Source organism: Aspergillus tanneri (assembly GCF_003426965.1).
Source record: "Aspergillus tanneri strain NIH1004 chromosome Unknown AapTan_1_pilon_pilon_pilon, whole genome shotgun sequence".
Lineage (NCBI taxonomy): Eukaryota > Fungi > Ascomycota > Eurotiomycetes > Eurotiales > Aspergillaceae > Aspergillus > Aspergillus tanneri.
This window is the reverse complement of record NW_022984628.1, coordinates 1,545,192-1,559,736: the sequence shown is the minus strand read 5'-3', so window position 1 is coordinate 1,559,736 and position 14,545 is coordinate 1,545,192. Positions and strand designations below refer to the sequence as shown.

General features: G+C 50.4%; 7 protein-coding genes and 2 non-coding genes across 9 annotated transcripts; 5 read left to right on the top strand and 4 right to left on the bottom strand.

Annotated features, from left to right (window-relative positions):
* Positions 1-195: 195 nt before the first annotated feature.
* On the bottom strand, positions 196-2,164 carry ATNIH1004_002539 (uncharacterized protein; the record flags this gene model as incomplete). Its single annotated transcript, XM_033567226.1, has 3 exons — positions 196-1,739; positions 1,814-1,868; positions 2,015-2,164. The coding sequence occupies 3 exons, from the start codon at positions 2,162-2,164 to the stop codon at positions 196-198; spliced, it is 1,749 nt and encodes a 582-aa protein (XP_033429221.1).
* A 55-nt stretch (positions 2,165-2,219) lies between these two features.
* ATNIH1004_002538 lies at positions 2,220-2,304 on the top strand. Its single transcript has one exon. It is a non-coding gene; the product is annotated as a tRNA-His (tRNA).
* A 782-nt stretch (positions 2,305-3,086) lies between these two features.
* On the top strand, positions 3,087-3,208 carry ATNIH1004_002537. The gene has a single exon. It is a non-coding gene; the product is annotated as a tRNA-Ser (tRNA).
* Positions 3,209-3,992: 784 nt separating this feature from the next.
* ORM1 (ORMDL family protein) lies at positions 3,993-4,695 on the bottom strand (the record flags this gene model as incomplete). The annotated part of the gene is made up of 3 exons (XM_033567225.1): positions 3,993-4,040; positions 4,101-4,459; positions 4,563-4,695. 3 exons carry the CDS (start codon positions 4,693-4,695, stop codon positions 3,993-3,995), a joined length of 540 nt encoding a protein of 179 aa, XP_033429220.1.
* Positions 4,696-5,461: 766 nt separating this feature from the next.
* ZCCHC7 (zinc knuckle domain protein) lies at positions 5,462-7,446 on the top strand (the record flags this gene model as incomplete). Its single annotated transcript, XM_033567224.1, has 2 exons — positions 5,462-6,484; positions 6,571-7,446. The coding sequence occupies 2 exons, from the start codon at positions 5,462-5,464 to the stop codon at positions 7,444-7,446; spliced, it is 1,899 nt and encodes a 632-aa protein (XP_033429219.1).
* A 282-nt stretch (positions 7,447-7,728) lies between these two features.
* On the bottom strand, positions 7,729-8,756 carry ATNIH1004_002534 (putative haloacid dehalogenase-like hydrolase; the record flags this gene model as incomplete). The annotated part of the gene is made up of 5 exons (XM_033567223.1): positions 7,729-7,920; positions 7,980-8,142; positions 8,283-8,465; positions 8,557-8,589; positions 8,647-8,756. The coding sequence occupies 5 exons, from the start codon at positions 8,754-8,756 to the stop codon at positions 7,729-7,731; spliced, it is 681 nt and encodes a 226-aa protein (XP_033429218.1).
* Positions 8,757-9,223: 467 nt separating this feature from the next.
* On the top strand, positions 9,224-10,027 carry ATNIH1004_002533 (uncharacterized protein; the record flags this gene model as incomplete). Its single annotated transcript, XM_033567222.1, has 1 exon — positions 9,224-10,027. The coding sequence occupies one exon, from the start codon at positions 9,224-9,226 to the stop codon at positions 10,025-10,027; it is 804 nt and encodes a 267-aa protein (XP_033429217.1).
* A 155-nt stretch (positions 10,028-10,182) lies between these two features.
* ATNIH1004_002532 (putative metallo-beta-lactamase domain protein) lies at positions 10,183-10,964 on the bottom strand (the record flags this gene model as incomplete). The annotated part of the gene is made up of 2 exons (XM_033567221.1): positions 10,183-10,377; positions 10,440-10,964. 2 exons carry the CDS (start codon positions 10,962-10,964, stop codon positions 10,183-10,185), a joined length of 720 nt encoding a protein of 239 aa, XP_033429216.1.
* A 1,333-nt stretch (positions 10,965-12,297) lies between these two features.
* Positions 12,298-14,329, top strand: ATNIH1004_002531 (NRAMP family metal ion transporter; the record flags this gene model as incomplete). Its single annotated transcript, XM_033567220.1, has 5 exons — positions 12,298-12,323; positions 12,580-13,069; positions 13,152-13,423; positions 13,489-14,249; positions 14,295-14,329. 5 exons carry the CDS (start codon positions 12,298-12,300, stop codon positions 14,327-14,329), a joined length of 1,584 nt encoding a protein of 527 aa, XP_033429215.1.
* Positions 14,330-14,545: the final 216 nt, after the last annotated feature.

Genomic DNA, 14,545 nt, shown 5'->3' with positions numbered 1-14,545 from the left:
GGTGATGTTTTGTAAATACGTTTATGCAGATGTTAGCCAAAATAGACTACTATTGACATTGAATCTTTGCAGTACGCTAGACCATGCATACAACGTGGGTATCTAAGACGCAGGTAGGTAGATAATAAGCAACTAGTAAGATTCACCGAAGCCATCCATCCATCTCAATACCAGAGCTCATGAACCAGCGAATACTTAAGTCTTCTTCGCATGTGGCAGAATCTCATTCACAAGAAACATCAACCTCTCACCACTTTCCAGAAGCCAGCACCACTCGACGTCCTCGTATTTGCGACTATTCTGACTTTTCTTGCTCTCGGCCTGCGCTTTGTCCGCGCGCGCCAGGATCCCCGTCTGCACTGCCCCTTGTAACTCCGGGGTCACCGTCAGCATGTCGCTTTCGGCTAGGAGCATCAACAACGACTCCAGGGTGATGGATATCTTGGCGTTGTCGGTGATGCTGGATGTGTTGGCTGCGTATGGCAGGAAACATCGTACCAGTTTCGTCTGGTTGAGGTATTGCTCGTCGGAGTCGGCGGCGTGGCTCTCGCGCATGCGGAAGAGTAGGAACTCGCAGAGTGTGGTCTGCGCGGCGGACGAGAAGTACGGCAGTATCGAGGGAGAGACCAGCGCTTGGAAAGTAGGCAGGGGCAGGTGGCGGATGTTCTCGGCGAATAGGTGATATAGTTCTTCCAGCGAGACGAAACACTTCGGGAGGTGTTGCGATACGGAGGAGAGTAGGTGGAGGAGACGCTGGCGTAGAGCTAAGGAGGGAAAGCCTCCGAAAAGGGCAACGTCGCCATTCGTGTGGGTGGTGGTTTGGGCGTCATTGTTGGCGTGAGCATGGGCGTCTTTGGATCGGGTGCCTCGTCGGGGACGTTTGCTCTGTCGTGTTGGCCGTTTCGCTTTGGCTGTCGTGTTGTCGGTTTGGCCCGGGGATGACCCGTCTTCGTCGTCGTCATCATTGGCGAGATAGTCGCCATACTGCTCTTCGTCGATGTTCACTTCGACTTCTCTTTTTTTGACGTTCTCGCCGCCCCGTTTGCGCTGCTTCAGCTCCTTGTGGAATACCTCTCGGAATTCGTTAACGGAGCCGCTGCCTCCATCGGCAAAGATAGCGCGCAAGATCCGACGGTTTCGTCCATAACCCCCAGTGCCCTCCGTGATGTATCGCAGGATCAGGCTATCCTTGAGGATCTTGGAATCGTCGCCGCCTTTCTCAGCCCCCTGTTCTGTAGAGGTATGCAGACGAATTCGCTCGTTCCAGTCATCTTCGAGGACTTCGCACATGAATTCCAGCCAGGTCTGCCATCTCTGCCATCGCTCACGGTGGAGCACCGAGCAATTGAGCGCCCATCCAACTGCGTGCCAGAAGTCCTCTGCGCGGGACCATACGGATGAGGACTGGCCCAGGTGGAGGTTTAATGGTTTCATATCATCGTCGGAGTCATGCTCGTGCCGCCGTCGACCTTGGCGAGAGGATTCAAAGTGGGTGAAGGAGAATGCCAGTCTGAAGTTCGCAGAGATTGGCCCGGCGAGGGTATTCGTGAGTCGTAGTAGTCGTAGAGAGGCATTGGGTGCTTCCTCTTCTTCGATGGTTTTGGCGCAGGTAGTGGTCGACGGGTGGACAAGAAAAGTCGCTGCAATGGCGAGATGTTGAGGCGAGGGGACAAAGACAGAAGTTGGAAGCTCTGTTGAAGACGTAAGGATGTTCAGGAGAAGGTCGAGAGCTTGGGTGTCTAGGGGGTGAGAAGCGTGGGACAAGTCAGCGCCACGGGCATTAGGTTGAACAGATGGCGGGAGGGTAGCGGACAGAGTTTCTCTTCCAAGAATATGCCCGAGTGCTGGACCAGCTCGAATGGAATGGGCTTTACAGGGCAATAATGAGGCAACGACGCCTCTTGCACCTCCGGTATCGTCATTGATGTGCAAGCGATGGTGGAAATAAGTGGATGAGAGGCGATAAACGCGGATCGCGATCGCGACGGCTTATCGATACACGGCGTGACGCGACCGGAGGGGTCCTCTTGCCCGCGCGGGCAAATCTGATGATCTTCGAGATCTTCGGGATCAGGTTGAGCATAGATGGATAGGCGAGATAGATGGGATAGAAATGTCCGAATTTGAGATCCGAAGGTCTAGAGTGGAGGTTGTTATTTCGCATGCCTAAAGTCTGGAGGGATATGTAGCCGGTTTAAGTCGGCATTTCAACAAATCAAGGTGCCGTAGTGTAATGGTTATCATGCGACGTTGTGGTTTTCCCGCAGTCCCGTCTCGATCTGGGTTCGATTCCCAGCGGCGCCAATGGCGACCGAGACTTGATTTGTCTTTTTATACTTTTCGTATTCTTTTTTCAGCTTTCTTTTCTTTTTCTTTCTCCCACTATCCTCTTTAGTTATATGCATGTCGGTTTCTTTATAAATTATTCCCATTGATGCATGGAGCACGCATGTATGTGCTCTTTAACTGAATGTGCCTGTATATCAATACCCGACATATATATAGACCACCAGGAACACCAATAAATATAGCTTCATATCCCTTCTTTGATTCAACATAAAATAGGGATATGACACCACGAAGCAAGCCAAGAGAGAGTAAGAAGCACAGAGAGAGGAGTATCCTCTAAAACTTGACAGGTATCAAATCCTACTCTGCTGCTGATATTCCTTTTGTGTGATGGACTGGTTGTCTCTGTGCCAGTAGAGGTAAACCACTTGACCATAATAATGGTACAAGACAACTGATAAACAGACCAGTCACACCTAGCGCCCTATATAGTAGCGAAGAACTTAGTCTGCGCATGAGCAATACACTGAGTTCAACCCTTAACATTTTGTTTTGTTTTGCCGTCCCGAAAGATCGATCCCAGTAAGCCATAAATAACAGTTAAGGAGCAAGGCTTGTTATTATATTTTCTTCACCGTCTTGATTTTCACTTGTTAGTCCAGTACTGCTTCCTCTGATAAATAGTAGGCTATTGTATAACAAAGGCAGCATAAACTAATTAAACCCATTTGGCGTTCGGGGGAGCTGCAGAATCCGAGACTTGTGTACACGAGATTCGAGAAATCAGGGACTTTTACGTCAGTGTGGCCGAGTGGTTAAGGCGATTGACTTGAATATGACTGTCTTTGTCTATGCACAATAGACAACTTTCAGGTATCAATTGGGTTCGCCCGCGCAGGTTCGAATCCTACCGCTGACGCACATTTTTTTTGTATGGACTCTATCTACCACGGAAGTCCTTCTCCCTTTTTGGATCATCGTGCTCGCCTTCAACGACCCCGGAAAAATGGCCCTTTATGCGAGCTAGAAGTAGCGAACGAATTGAATGGTCTTGGCATGGATGTCAACCCTCTAGCTGCAGCATCGAAAGAGCCTAATGCAATAAGCTCAGTCCCCACGCAGGGAGCAGGAGCCAAGGCCGCAGATGTCAAATCGCTGTGATTGCAATGCATGCATGATGAAAGTCTGTTCAGTGTCTACAAAGTACAATTTGAGAAATCCCGAAACCCGGAAATGATGACGAAGATGCGAGCAAATCATGGAATAGAATGCTTTGATATCTAAGACAGTGGGTGACGAGGATCGCAGCATTCTCTGGCCTCGGCTTCTTCTATTGATTTTTCCATCACGCCCCATATCGTCTAATTTCCGGCCGGATCTTCAGTCTCTCTCTTTTTTTTTTTTTTTTTTTTTTTTTTTTTTTTCTTATCTTCCAGTTTTCTCTCTTGTTTTCGTCTGCCTGCCTTGTACCCTCTCACCAAGAAACAAAAAATATCTCGACAGAATAGAATAACAGAACCCCGGCCAATTTACTAGTGGAGAGTTTCTCTTCTCCCCGGAGTGTGTAACAAAAATTAAAAGAGAAAAAAAAAGAAAAAAAGAAAAGATAATGGACGCCAAGTGGAGAATATGGTCAAGAAAAGAAAGAGAGAGGCGAAGTAAGACAGCACAAAAAGAAAAGAAAAAAGAAATAAGAGAAGCCACTATTCATCCAGTTCATCGGAGAAGAGTCCTATTCGCAATCGGTGTGACTGGAGTCGGATTAGCACGAGCCGATACGCCAACCGCGGCCGTTTCAGGGTGGTACATACAAATGGAAGTTTCGGAATGACTACCCCCAACGTGGCCAGGAAGTTGATGGTAAAATATGTCAAGTCGTAGTGGGTATAATGAGTACTGAGGAGGAAGAGACAGATGGGCACGCAGAGGAGGAATTTCTTGGTCGGAGTATATTGGTCTCCGTTATCAATTTGCTCCCACATGTTGAGGTTGTCGTAGGCACCCGCATTAAATTCAAAGGGGATGCCCCGCACCCAGTGGAACATGAGAAAGGAGCCGAACATATAGCTGATATTGGTGAGGGTCCATGATGTCTCCTGGGAGACTCCGGGGATGATATCGTAGAAAATCTTCAAAGCGATGATCAAAACAAAATGGATTGTCCAGGCACCTATCTCCAACGAACTCGAATCAGTCACTGTTATCCTCTCTCCCTAGCTGGCTCAACCCATGGAGCGATGGAGAAGAGGTAGAGGAGGGGGGATGCCACTCACCCTTGGCATTTACCCAGTTCGCATTCAGATTGGGTAAGGCAGCCTGATCACTGGTATGCTCAATGGACTCCGGGGGCTCCTGATAGATGATACTGCTCGACCTCCTCCTCCTTCCAGCCTTGCTTTGAGACATGTTAGGGTCCGGACTCAACCCGTACGGCCGACTGTCGGCCTCTGGAGGGAAGGAGATAGCACGAGGAACCAAAAGGGAAGACACTTTGGCGGTATTGATAGGAGATCGCGGGGAAGGATTTCAGGGGCGGGAGGAACGCGGAAAGGGAGAAAGAAGGAGAGAGAGAGGGAGAGGAAGTAGGAGAGTCAAGAGGGATGGATGGAGGGTGACCAGACGAAGCCGATGAAGGTGAAATCGCTGAGAGATCAATTCCGACCGTCAGATCTCAATGGATGATCGGCGACCAGGTCACGGGAGCAGGCGCAGTACAGTCGAGGGACAAAAAATAAAAAAGTAAAAAAAAAAAGGAAAAAATTAAAATAAAATCAATGGGGAATCCCACGATAAGATCTGGAATTGACAGTAGATGAAATTATTATTAATAGTAGTGGTATTTGAGAGAAAATAGGACGAGGACGAGAGAGAGAGAGAAAAGAAAAGAATCAGAAAAAGAAAAGCCACAAACGAACTTCTAGAAAAAAACAGCCAAGAGGACCTTTCACTGTGGCTAAGAATAGCCTGACGTTCTAGACAGTTGCTCTGGATAATTGCCTCCTACTCTTCCCCTTAACTAATAATCCTCTTCTCCAACAATAGGATTCTTCCGATCTGACGTCTTTGCTCTTTGTCGCTCCCCGTAAATTTTTTCCCGCAACTAACGTCTCTCGGCTTCTCATCCTCCACCCCGTTTCCTCTCTCCCCTCCCCCTTATTTGGTCCCATCCAGCATGTCTAATTCTTCAGACGGTGATCATGACTCGAGAACCGCCTCGGTAGGGGCCCAGCGGATTCGTGGCAATGGCTCCAGCACCTCTTCGCGACAGAGCCCCATGGATCCACCGAATTCGAAACGACAGCGACGCAATGGAAAGGCCGATAACAGGGACGTTCATGATTTCGTGCCTCGTGGTGCCTCATTCAGTGCCAATTCTTTGGAGGTTGATCCGGACAGCACATCGTCGTCGGGATTCGATTCCGATTCCAACTCCGACTTTAGTGACGAGACAAGTTCGTCTGGCGAGGAGGATTCGGGTCCCCAGGAGGGCAACCCTGGAGGAGCGTCGACGGTCAGGTGGAACAGGGGCAGCAAGAGTGTGATTCGGACATCGCTCAGTAGTCGAGGGAACAAACCAGATGGCAACGCCAAGCAAAGCTCGCAATTCGATGCTGTCAATAACAAGTACTGGCGCAGTCGCAGTGCTTCCGCTTCCGCCAGTGATGATAGCCCCAAACCACACAACAATAGACCGGATCATACGGCCCCGGAAGAGGGAGAGTTACAGGAAGATACCACGGTGGCATCTAACCAAATGCATCTCTCGGATGATTCCGATGACTCGGATTCGTTAGTCTCGGAGGCCGACGATTCGATATTGTTGAATATTGGAACACGTGACCAGGACCAGGGCAACTTTGGCCAGAAACGAAAGCGCTCGTCTCCCGCAGAAGATGGCGATGATTATGATCCCGAGACCTTACCCATGTCCGAGGTTCTATCGAGCGGCAAGGCGTCTGATTTGCAAAACCGTACCGCTCACGGTTCTTCGAAGGAGGAAGCGTTCCGCCGCTTCTCTGAGAAATACCCTGCGACCCCCTCCACCCTGGCTGACCTAGACCGTAGCGACATGGAGAGCCAAGCGAGGTGCTTGTTCTATGATCGTGACATTAATGACATCGACCTTCAATTGCCGATCGCTTGTACTGAGTGCTTGCGGGAGGGTCACCTCGCCGAGGTCTGCCCGTCCAAGGAGGTATGTTTAGAGCCCATTCTCCTTGATCGATCCCATTCTCGTATCGAAAAAATGAAATGTTGTGATACAGCTACTGATTGACATAGTGTGTACACTGCGGAGCTTGGAATCAACACCAGAGCAGTTTCTGTCCGAAATGGAGAAGATGCCAACGGTGTCGGGACCGGGGCCATGATGAACCGCAATGTTCATCGGCTCTGAAAAGCTCTGCATCTGAAATCCCCTGTGACCTGTGTGGATCGTCCGCACACCTGGAGCGTCAATGTGACTTGATGTGGAAAATCCCCCGACAAGACCCCCCGATGGGACCCGTGCTTGTCTCCCTTTCATGCTCGCATTGCACCAGCAACCGCCACCTCGTAGGCGATTGCCCATCCCTGCCAAGACCCATCCCGTCCTCATCATGGACACTCCGGGGGATCGATCCCAGCATGGTGACCAACATCAACTCGGTCATTGGCAGCAGACGGGGAGGCGCTCCGTCCCGAGGCGGCCAGCGTGGCATGAGGATCAAGGGCCGTGCGAACCAGCGGTCGCCGTCCCCAGATAGCGACGACATGATGTCTCGCCCACGGCAGCTTCTGGGTCGCAATACGCAACGGCCCAATATCCGTATCGGGGGCGGCATAGGAAAGAATCATAGCCTTGCGCCGGCAGACACGCGAGCCCCAGTAAATGATGCACGTCAGATTTACCGCGATCGCCAGGATTGCCAGCGAGGCAATGGACGCCAGCGCTCATGGTCTCCTAACCCTCCTCCGGGCCGGAACCGAAAACCGGATAGCCGACAACCCGCGCCTCGCTCCCCGCCACCCAACCGATCCAAACCGCCTCCGCGCAGGGGCGGAGCAGATCGGGGCGGTCGTGGAGGGCCGCGCGGAGGTGGAAAGCGAGGCGGTGGAGATACGTATCGTCCGTTGCCCAGTGCCGCCAAAGAGGCCTGGGATCGGTACCGTCTTTGAGACTTGAGACGAATTCGGGGCGTAGCTTGTGACTTTGGGCGTTGACCGGACAGTTTATACGTGATACCCTGTTGGATAGGATAAGACTGTTAGAGGCTGGGTTTGATGACATGTGTATAGGGCGATCATGACTTTGTACAAGATATTATTCGTAGGACGTTGTCCGACGGTATGAATTATATTGTTACAGATATCTAGACATCCAGATCCAGTATACCACAAAATTTGCAGTAATGCCAAGCAAATACAGTATCTATTTCTATATTACCAACATGAAAAGTATCAATCAATCTGTCTATCAACAGCCTGTCCCACAAACCCCGTCTCCAGAATCCCCACCAATTCATCGAGTCTCTCGATCCATAGATCGGTATGCGCATGTTCCTTGAGATGGCTATTATGGTCGTTGACAAGTAAGACTGTGGCTGCGCCGGCGGTATGACCGGCTGTCATATCGTCGATGCTATCTCCTACCTGTATATTTATCAATAAAAATATATAAATATAAGGGTATAGGCATAGTGGATGTATACCATGATAAGACTCTCCCCCCGATTCCCTAACCCCCATTCGTGCGCAATATGCAGAATCCCCGCGGGATCCGGCTTGGGCAGCAACCCTGGGGTTTCGCGCGTGATGATAGGCAGGAAGACATGTTTGGGGAGAAAGGTTTCGAGGAGGCGAGTAACGGGTGTTCTATCATTATCATTGATTATCATCTATTCATAATCGTTCGTCCTAGCCAATAAACATATACACACTATATATGCAACCAGTAGGGAAGAAGGGAGAAAGAAAAGGAAAAATACTCTAAATTCCTCGTACACAAAGCGCACGGAACCCCTCGAGTCTGAAGATAATCCATTAATTCAATCAGACCCGGCTGCGGCTGCTGATGCTGCATGGCTCGACGCTCGATGGAGCGGATTTTCTCCGCCGCGATGACTCGTTCCTCCGCCGTGGGGAGTTGTTGGATGTGGTGCAGGATGTCGATGTTTTTCGATATACCGAGGGATTCTCTACGATATTCTCTTCTTAGGATACGGATATTCCGGAGATGGATGGATGTTGAATGGTGGTATTCAACTCAATGAGGGGTGGAATGGTTACCGCATCTCAGAGAACATGTAATTTTGGGGGAGACTATATTCCATTAATATATATACTATCTGAGGGCTAAGAGGGTTAGGCAGGAGTTACCATAACGTCCCATCTACGTCGAATACGATCCCTCTCAGCTGCGGCAGAGTCGATCCTGTCGTCGGATTAAGCGGCGCGAACCGTCGGCAGATTGCGGGAACGGAACCCATCTTTCGGGAAAATGGGGATCGAGGGAAAACCATGAACTGGACTCCAGGTGAGTGACGGTGATGCTGCTGCTAATGATAATGACGGGATGATAAGCTAAGGTGATTTATGGATGGATGATGGAGCGGTGGAGATGGCTTCGACTTCATACTAAGTGGGTTGGTCTGTCTAGTGGCGGGGAATCCCGGACTATGTAGTGTATATCTAAATAGTACGGATAGCTTCAATGACGTTGCTGGCATGTTGTCTTGTTAATCATGCAGCTTTCTTTCATTCTTAGACCAGGTATACGTAGCCCAAATATAGTTAGGAAGGTACATGCCATATATGCCCTTGCTCTTTCCTGCTCAAGTCCACATATCACCATAATGCCAACTGGACCATCCTCCCCAACGTTCATATTCTTCATTCTTCATTCCTTGTTATCGTCCCATCCTATCCAAACAGAATCTCCCAAGCAGCATTAGCCATGGCAGACAACCCTCACGACCTGGATCTCTGCGATCCTTCCATTATCAGCGTCAGCCAGGTCCTTTCTCTGATCTACGACCTTCTAGCCTTAAAACTGCTCCATGTCGCCACGGTGGTCATCCGCGTCGTCAACGGCCCTCAAGCTGTTTCCAATAATCCCCTGCGTGGGGCCATCGCGCGCAGGGAGCGGCTCATCATCGAAGTCCTGTTGGCATCATTTCTGAGATCGGACATCGTGACAGAGGAAGTGATGGCGCCCAGCCACTTGAACAATCATAAAGGGCAGACCGACGGAGGTCCTGACCCCAAAGTTGATGATATATCGACCGTGACTCGTCCTCGGAGTCCTTTCACGCGTATTTTACTGGACCGGCCAAGGCTGGAGGCGGCTCACCCTGAGACCCCAGGGCTTCAGCCGGCAAACGGTGGAAACGAACAGGACTCGCAGATCGGTACCAGTAATTCTGCTTCAGCTGACCTTGAGAAGAATATCCCGGCCAGCCAAGGCCGTTCGGACTATGCGGGATATCAGCGGAATAGGACTCTGAACTGGCTTGCCAGATATCCTGCAACCAGGACGGAGGAACCGCATCTCGGTCTCGATCTTCCACTGCGACGCCGCAGTTTGGTTTTAAACGAGTCCCGACTGGTGCAGGAGCGGAGACGTCTTAAACAGTGTCGATCAGCAGACGCGGAAAGATTTGCCAGTGCAGACAGGCTGGAGATGGGGTCGCTGGCGATGCCACGGCCTGGAGTGCGTGTTCGGAGTGTGACTTCGGTGAGGCCGTTCTCCGAGGTTTAGGCAGTATTCTTCGCCGGAATTTTACTTTTGGACATTTATTCTTACTCGTGGGTACCCGGTTGTGCAGAGTCTAACAGGTCACGCAATACGGCTTTTGTCCTTGCTATCACGAGTTTTGTATAACATAGAGTAACATGTGTCAGTGCTGATTAGAATCAAAGACACCTTTCCTGGTGAATAGCATGATCCAGGTAGCCCATGGCCTTGACAATAATCTTAGCACTGTCCAAGACCCGTCTCTTGCTGTTGCCAAAAGTCTCGCCGCCCTCGAAAGCCCCATAAGTGTCGTCAAACTCCGTATGCGCAATCGCCTTCCAGATCTTGTGCACCTCATCCGGTGGAAGGGGTATCTATTAGATTGTAAGCCGCTGTAACCTAAGGTAGAAACTGCTCGGAGGACAAGAGAACCAACCATATTCGGATAGGACCACATAAACGAAAATGACGTCGTCCCCGGCAACCGACCAACATGATACACGCCACTCGGTACCACAAAGATCGTATCGGCAATTAACAGCGTCCGTAATGACTTCCACCACAACACCGAACTCCCAGGGAAATGCCCACCCGTTTTCACCGCCACTACATCACCCGCATCGTCCCCAGGACCCAGCGGGAGACGCAGCTCCGAACCCTCCCAGAAGTCCTGTCGAGGACCCTTGCGCATCACCCACTCTGCGTCCTCAGCGGAGAGGTAGACGGGACAATTGAAAGTGTCAGCCCAATGCAAGTTCGTCGCGTAGTAATGCGGATGCGAAATGACGATGGCGGCTATGCCGCCCAACTTGTTAATTTGCGCAATGGTTTCGTCATCCAGGTAGGTGAGACAGTCCCAGAGGACATTGCCGTAAGGGGTCCGACAGAGAAAGGCACGCTGGCCGATGGCGAGCCTGGGGACGGTGCGGATGGTGATCAGATGGTCAGGGTGGGATCCCATCGGCGTGAATTCATTATGGTAGGCGCCGGAGGATTGGAGCTTGCGCAGTGTGGTCCATGATTGTCTGGGAATGGGGTTAGTAGGTCTGCTTGGACGGTGGATGAAGTATATAACTACCCGGTAGGAGGGATGTATTGCCGAGGATCGTCGCAGATTTTACATGATGAGGGGGAGGGAGCCGAGTGTTGCACGCCACAGGCTGTGCAGATGGGTAGATCTAAAGGGTCAGTCATGGTGAGGAAGAGATGTGATGATGAGATTGATGAATACGAAGGTTGTCTTGAATATATACAGAGATTATCATGTGCTCCACTTGGACTTCCCCGCATTGGCGGAGTAAAGTTAATAATCACATACTCTCTCTTTGATCGCGCCCGCGGCCGTGGGGCTCTGCTTACCCAAGATGAGTACTGTTTAGTTATAGTTTGTCTGCCCCCGTTGTCAGCAAGGCGGAAGCGCGACGTCTCCGAGGGGAGATCACTTTTTGCATCTCCCAAGGAGGACGAAACTAACATTCTACACCAGTTCGGATACTACAAAATAGCAATCCTAGTTCTTCTCTCGTCTTGATGCCAGTCGTCCTTGGGTTCAAATGGTCGTTGTGCACTATCTCGGGTTAAACTCTTCACTCTGCCATGTGGTGAGAAGGAGGGCCGGCCACATGCAGTCTTAACGTTTTTGCATTCCCGTCCTGATCCACAGTGGGAATGATAAAATGTGACCACATCGTATTCTGTTGACAAATTGTCAGATAGTATCAAGAACTATCCCGATCCCGCCGAGGACGCAGAGGATGCAAAGACGAAGGCTGGACTGGACAAGTACTTAACAAAAAGTTCGAACCTCCTTTACGAACTCTTCCATTTGACCGATACAAATAAAGTGACTGCTGATCAAACATGTATGGATCGGACATCTTTACCGACTGACTGTCATGACCAATATTTGGATGTAGATAAATGGTGGAAATTATCAGGATGTTCCTCGATGATACAAAATGATAACCTACGAACCTAGCCCCCAATAACCCCGTGTCTTGGGTTTTCTTCTGTACTGCATGCTGGTTCTTTGAGAACGCTCCAAAAGAAAAGACGTAGAGTGAGATTTTTATTCCAGGGAGTGACATAGTTATAGACCAAGTATGCCTAATAAATAGGTTCTTGTTTGTATTTGGCAGTCGAAGTTTCTGTATTCCAAATCGAAGTATACCTAACTATGACTATAGATTCTTCTCTTTATTATTAATACCAGTACTAGCAATAAATGTAGAACCCGACTATTTTCACACCCTTTATAGTCTTCCTGATGAGAAACGACCACTCTAGTTCAGACAATGCGTGCTAAAGGTTCAACTGCCTAGTTAGTACCGGTAGTACATGAACTACCTTAATCACACAGATTAGTGGCAAGCCTCAGTTGGCTAAACCGCTTCCAGTTATGGAGTATCTATGCGCCACTGAACTACAAATATGACGTCATCGGATTCCTACCCATCTGATGGTTTTTCCGCCCCGAGCTGCCTTACTGCCTCAGCACGTGCGGAATGGCGCAAGACAAGGGACCAACACCAACAACCCAACCATCCTGTTTGTTCATCTTCTGTGTAGAATTCAAGCGAACTCCGCATGGATGATCCTCTCACGGTCCATGAACGGGGAGATGCCACCGCCCAAGCTCAGCTCCCTGGGACGGAAAACATTCACAATCGAGACGGTCTGGATGCCAATGCCGACACGCCGCTCATAGGCAGTGCTGTCCGCACAGCGGGTCGGAAACGCTACAGAGAAGTATTCTCTTGCGTCTCGCAGCATCTCGTCACGTACTCCAAGTTTATCGGACCGGGGTTTCTCATCGCGGTCGCGTATATCGATCCGGGGAACTATGCCACCGACGTTGCGGCGGGGTCGGAGACCCGGTTTGCCCTCCTGTTTATTATCTTTGCGTCCAACTTGATTGCCATTTTGTTCCAATCCCTCTGTATCAAATTGGGGATCGTTACCGGACGGGACCTGGCGCAGAACTGTAGAGCCCATCTGCCTCGATGGATGACCCTTCTTCTCTACGGGGCTGCGGAAACGGCAATCATTGCGACGGATATCTCGGAGGTAAGATTCAACCTTGAAACTTTTGGGGATTCACCGAAATGAACTGTGCTGACAGGAGGGATAATCATTAAAAAAGAAATAGGTTATTGGATCGGCAATCTCACTGAAATTGCTCTTCAATATCCCCTTGGTAGCGGGATGTGCCATCACCTTGGTGGACACCCTCTTTATTCTGATGTTTTACCGTCCCTATGGCTCCATGATGGAACTCCGTGCTTTCGAGGGGTTTGTGACCCTGCTGGTCTTGGGGGTGACTGCCTGTTTTTGCGTGGAACTCTCCTTCATCCGGGACACCAGCGTGGGTGAAGTTCTTCGGGGGTATCTACCCTCGGCGACGATTTTCCGGGGGAATGCGTATGTGCCTCGACGACTGATTCGAAACGTGTTCCCATTCCCGTTCCCGTATTAACGTACTGTAGGATCTACCTCAGCTGTGGGATTGTCGGCGCCACGGTCATGCCCCATTCGCTGTTCCTGGGGAGTGGACTGGTTCAGGCTCGGTTGAAAGAATTCGATCTGGATCAGGGGTATGCGGAAATCGAAGGTCATGGGAATAGAGCAACAGCCGGGAACAGCCATACGGACGAGAACCGTGACGGGGACAAAACTGAGTACCACCCAACGATTGCGGCGATCCGAGGCTGTATGAAGTATTCCATCGTCGAGCTATCCGTGTCCCTAGTGACGTTTGCCACGTTCGTCAACAGCGCCATCCTGATCGTGTCCGGGGCCTCCCTGTATGGGAACCCCGAGGCGGGCGATGCGGATCTCTTTGGAATCCACGATCTCCTCTCGCAGACCATCTCCCCGGCCGCCGGCACGGTGTTTGCCCTGGCGCTGCTCTTCTCCGGCCTTTCGGCAGGGGTGATCGGGACGATCGCCGGGCAGATGGTGAGCGAGGGCATGTTGGATTGGAAGATGTCTCCCTGGGTCCGACGGCTGATCACGCGGTCCATCAGCATCGTGCCCAGTGTGGTGATCGCGGCGGCCGTGGGACGCGATGGTCTCGATGCCGCTCTAACAGCCAGCCAGGTGGTGTTGAGCATCCTCCTCCCGGTGGTGACGGCACCGTTGATCTACTTCACCAGTCGGGACCAGTACATGACGGTGCGGGGACGACTGAATGGACCGGACGCACCGATGGTGACCATTAAGATGACCAATAGCTGGTTGACTCTTTGTATGTCTGTTTTAGCCTGGTGGCTGCTGACTGTTCTGAATATAGCTGCGTTGGTATTTATTAGTCTGGGAAAGGTATAAATCATCGGAATTCCTGATAGATAGATATGAGGAGATTAGGTATATAACAGGAATCAATAGCCATTTTGTATTTCACCAATAGATATGAATTCGTCATGATTTTATGTTCTGTACAGGGTGTCAGAATACTCAAGAGCAACACAGACAAAGACAGAAGTCAAGAAGAACCAAAAAGCATTCTGAAGACATCCATCCATTCCCAAAAAGAGTAATTGA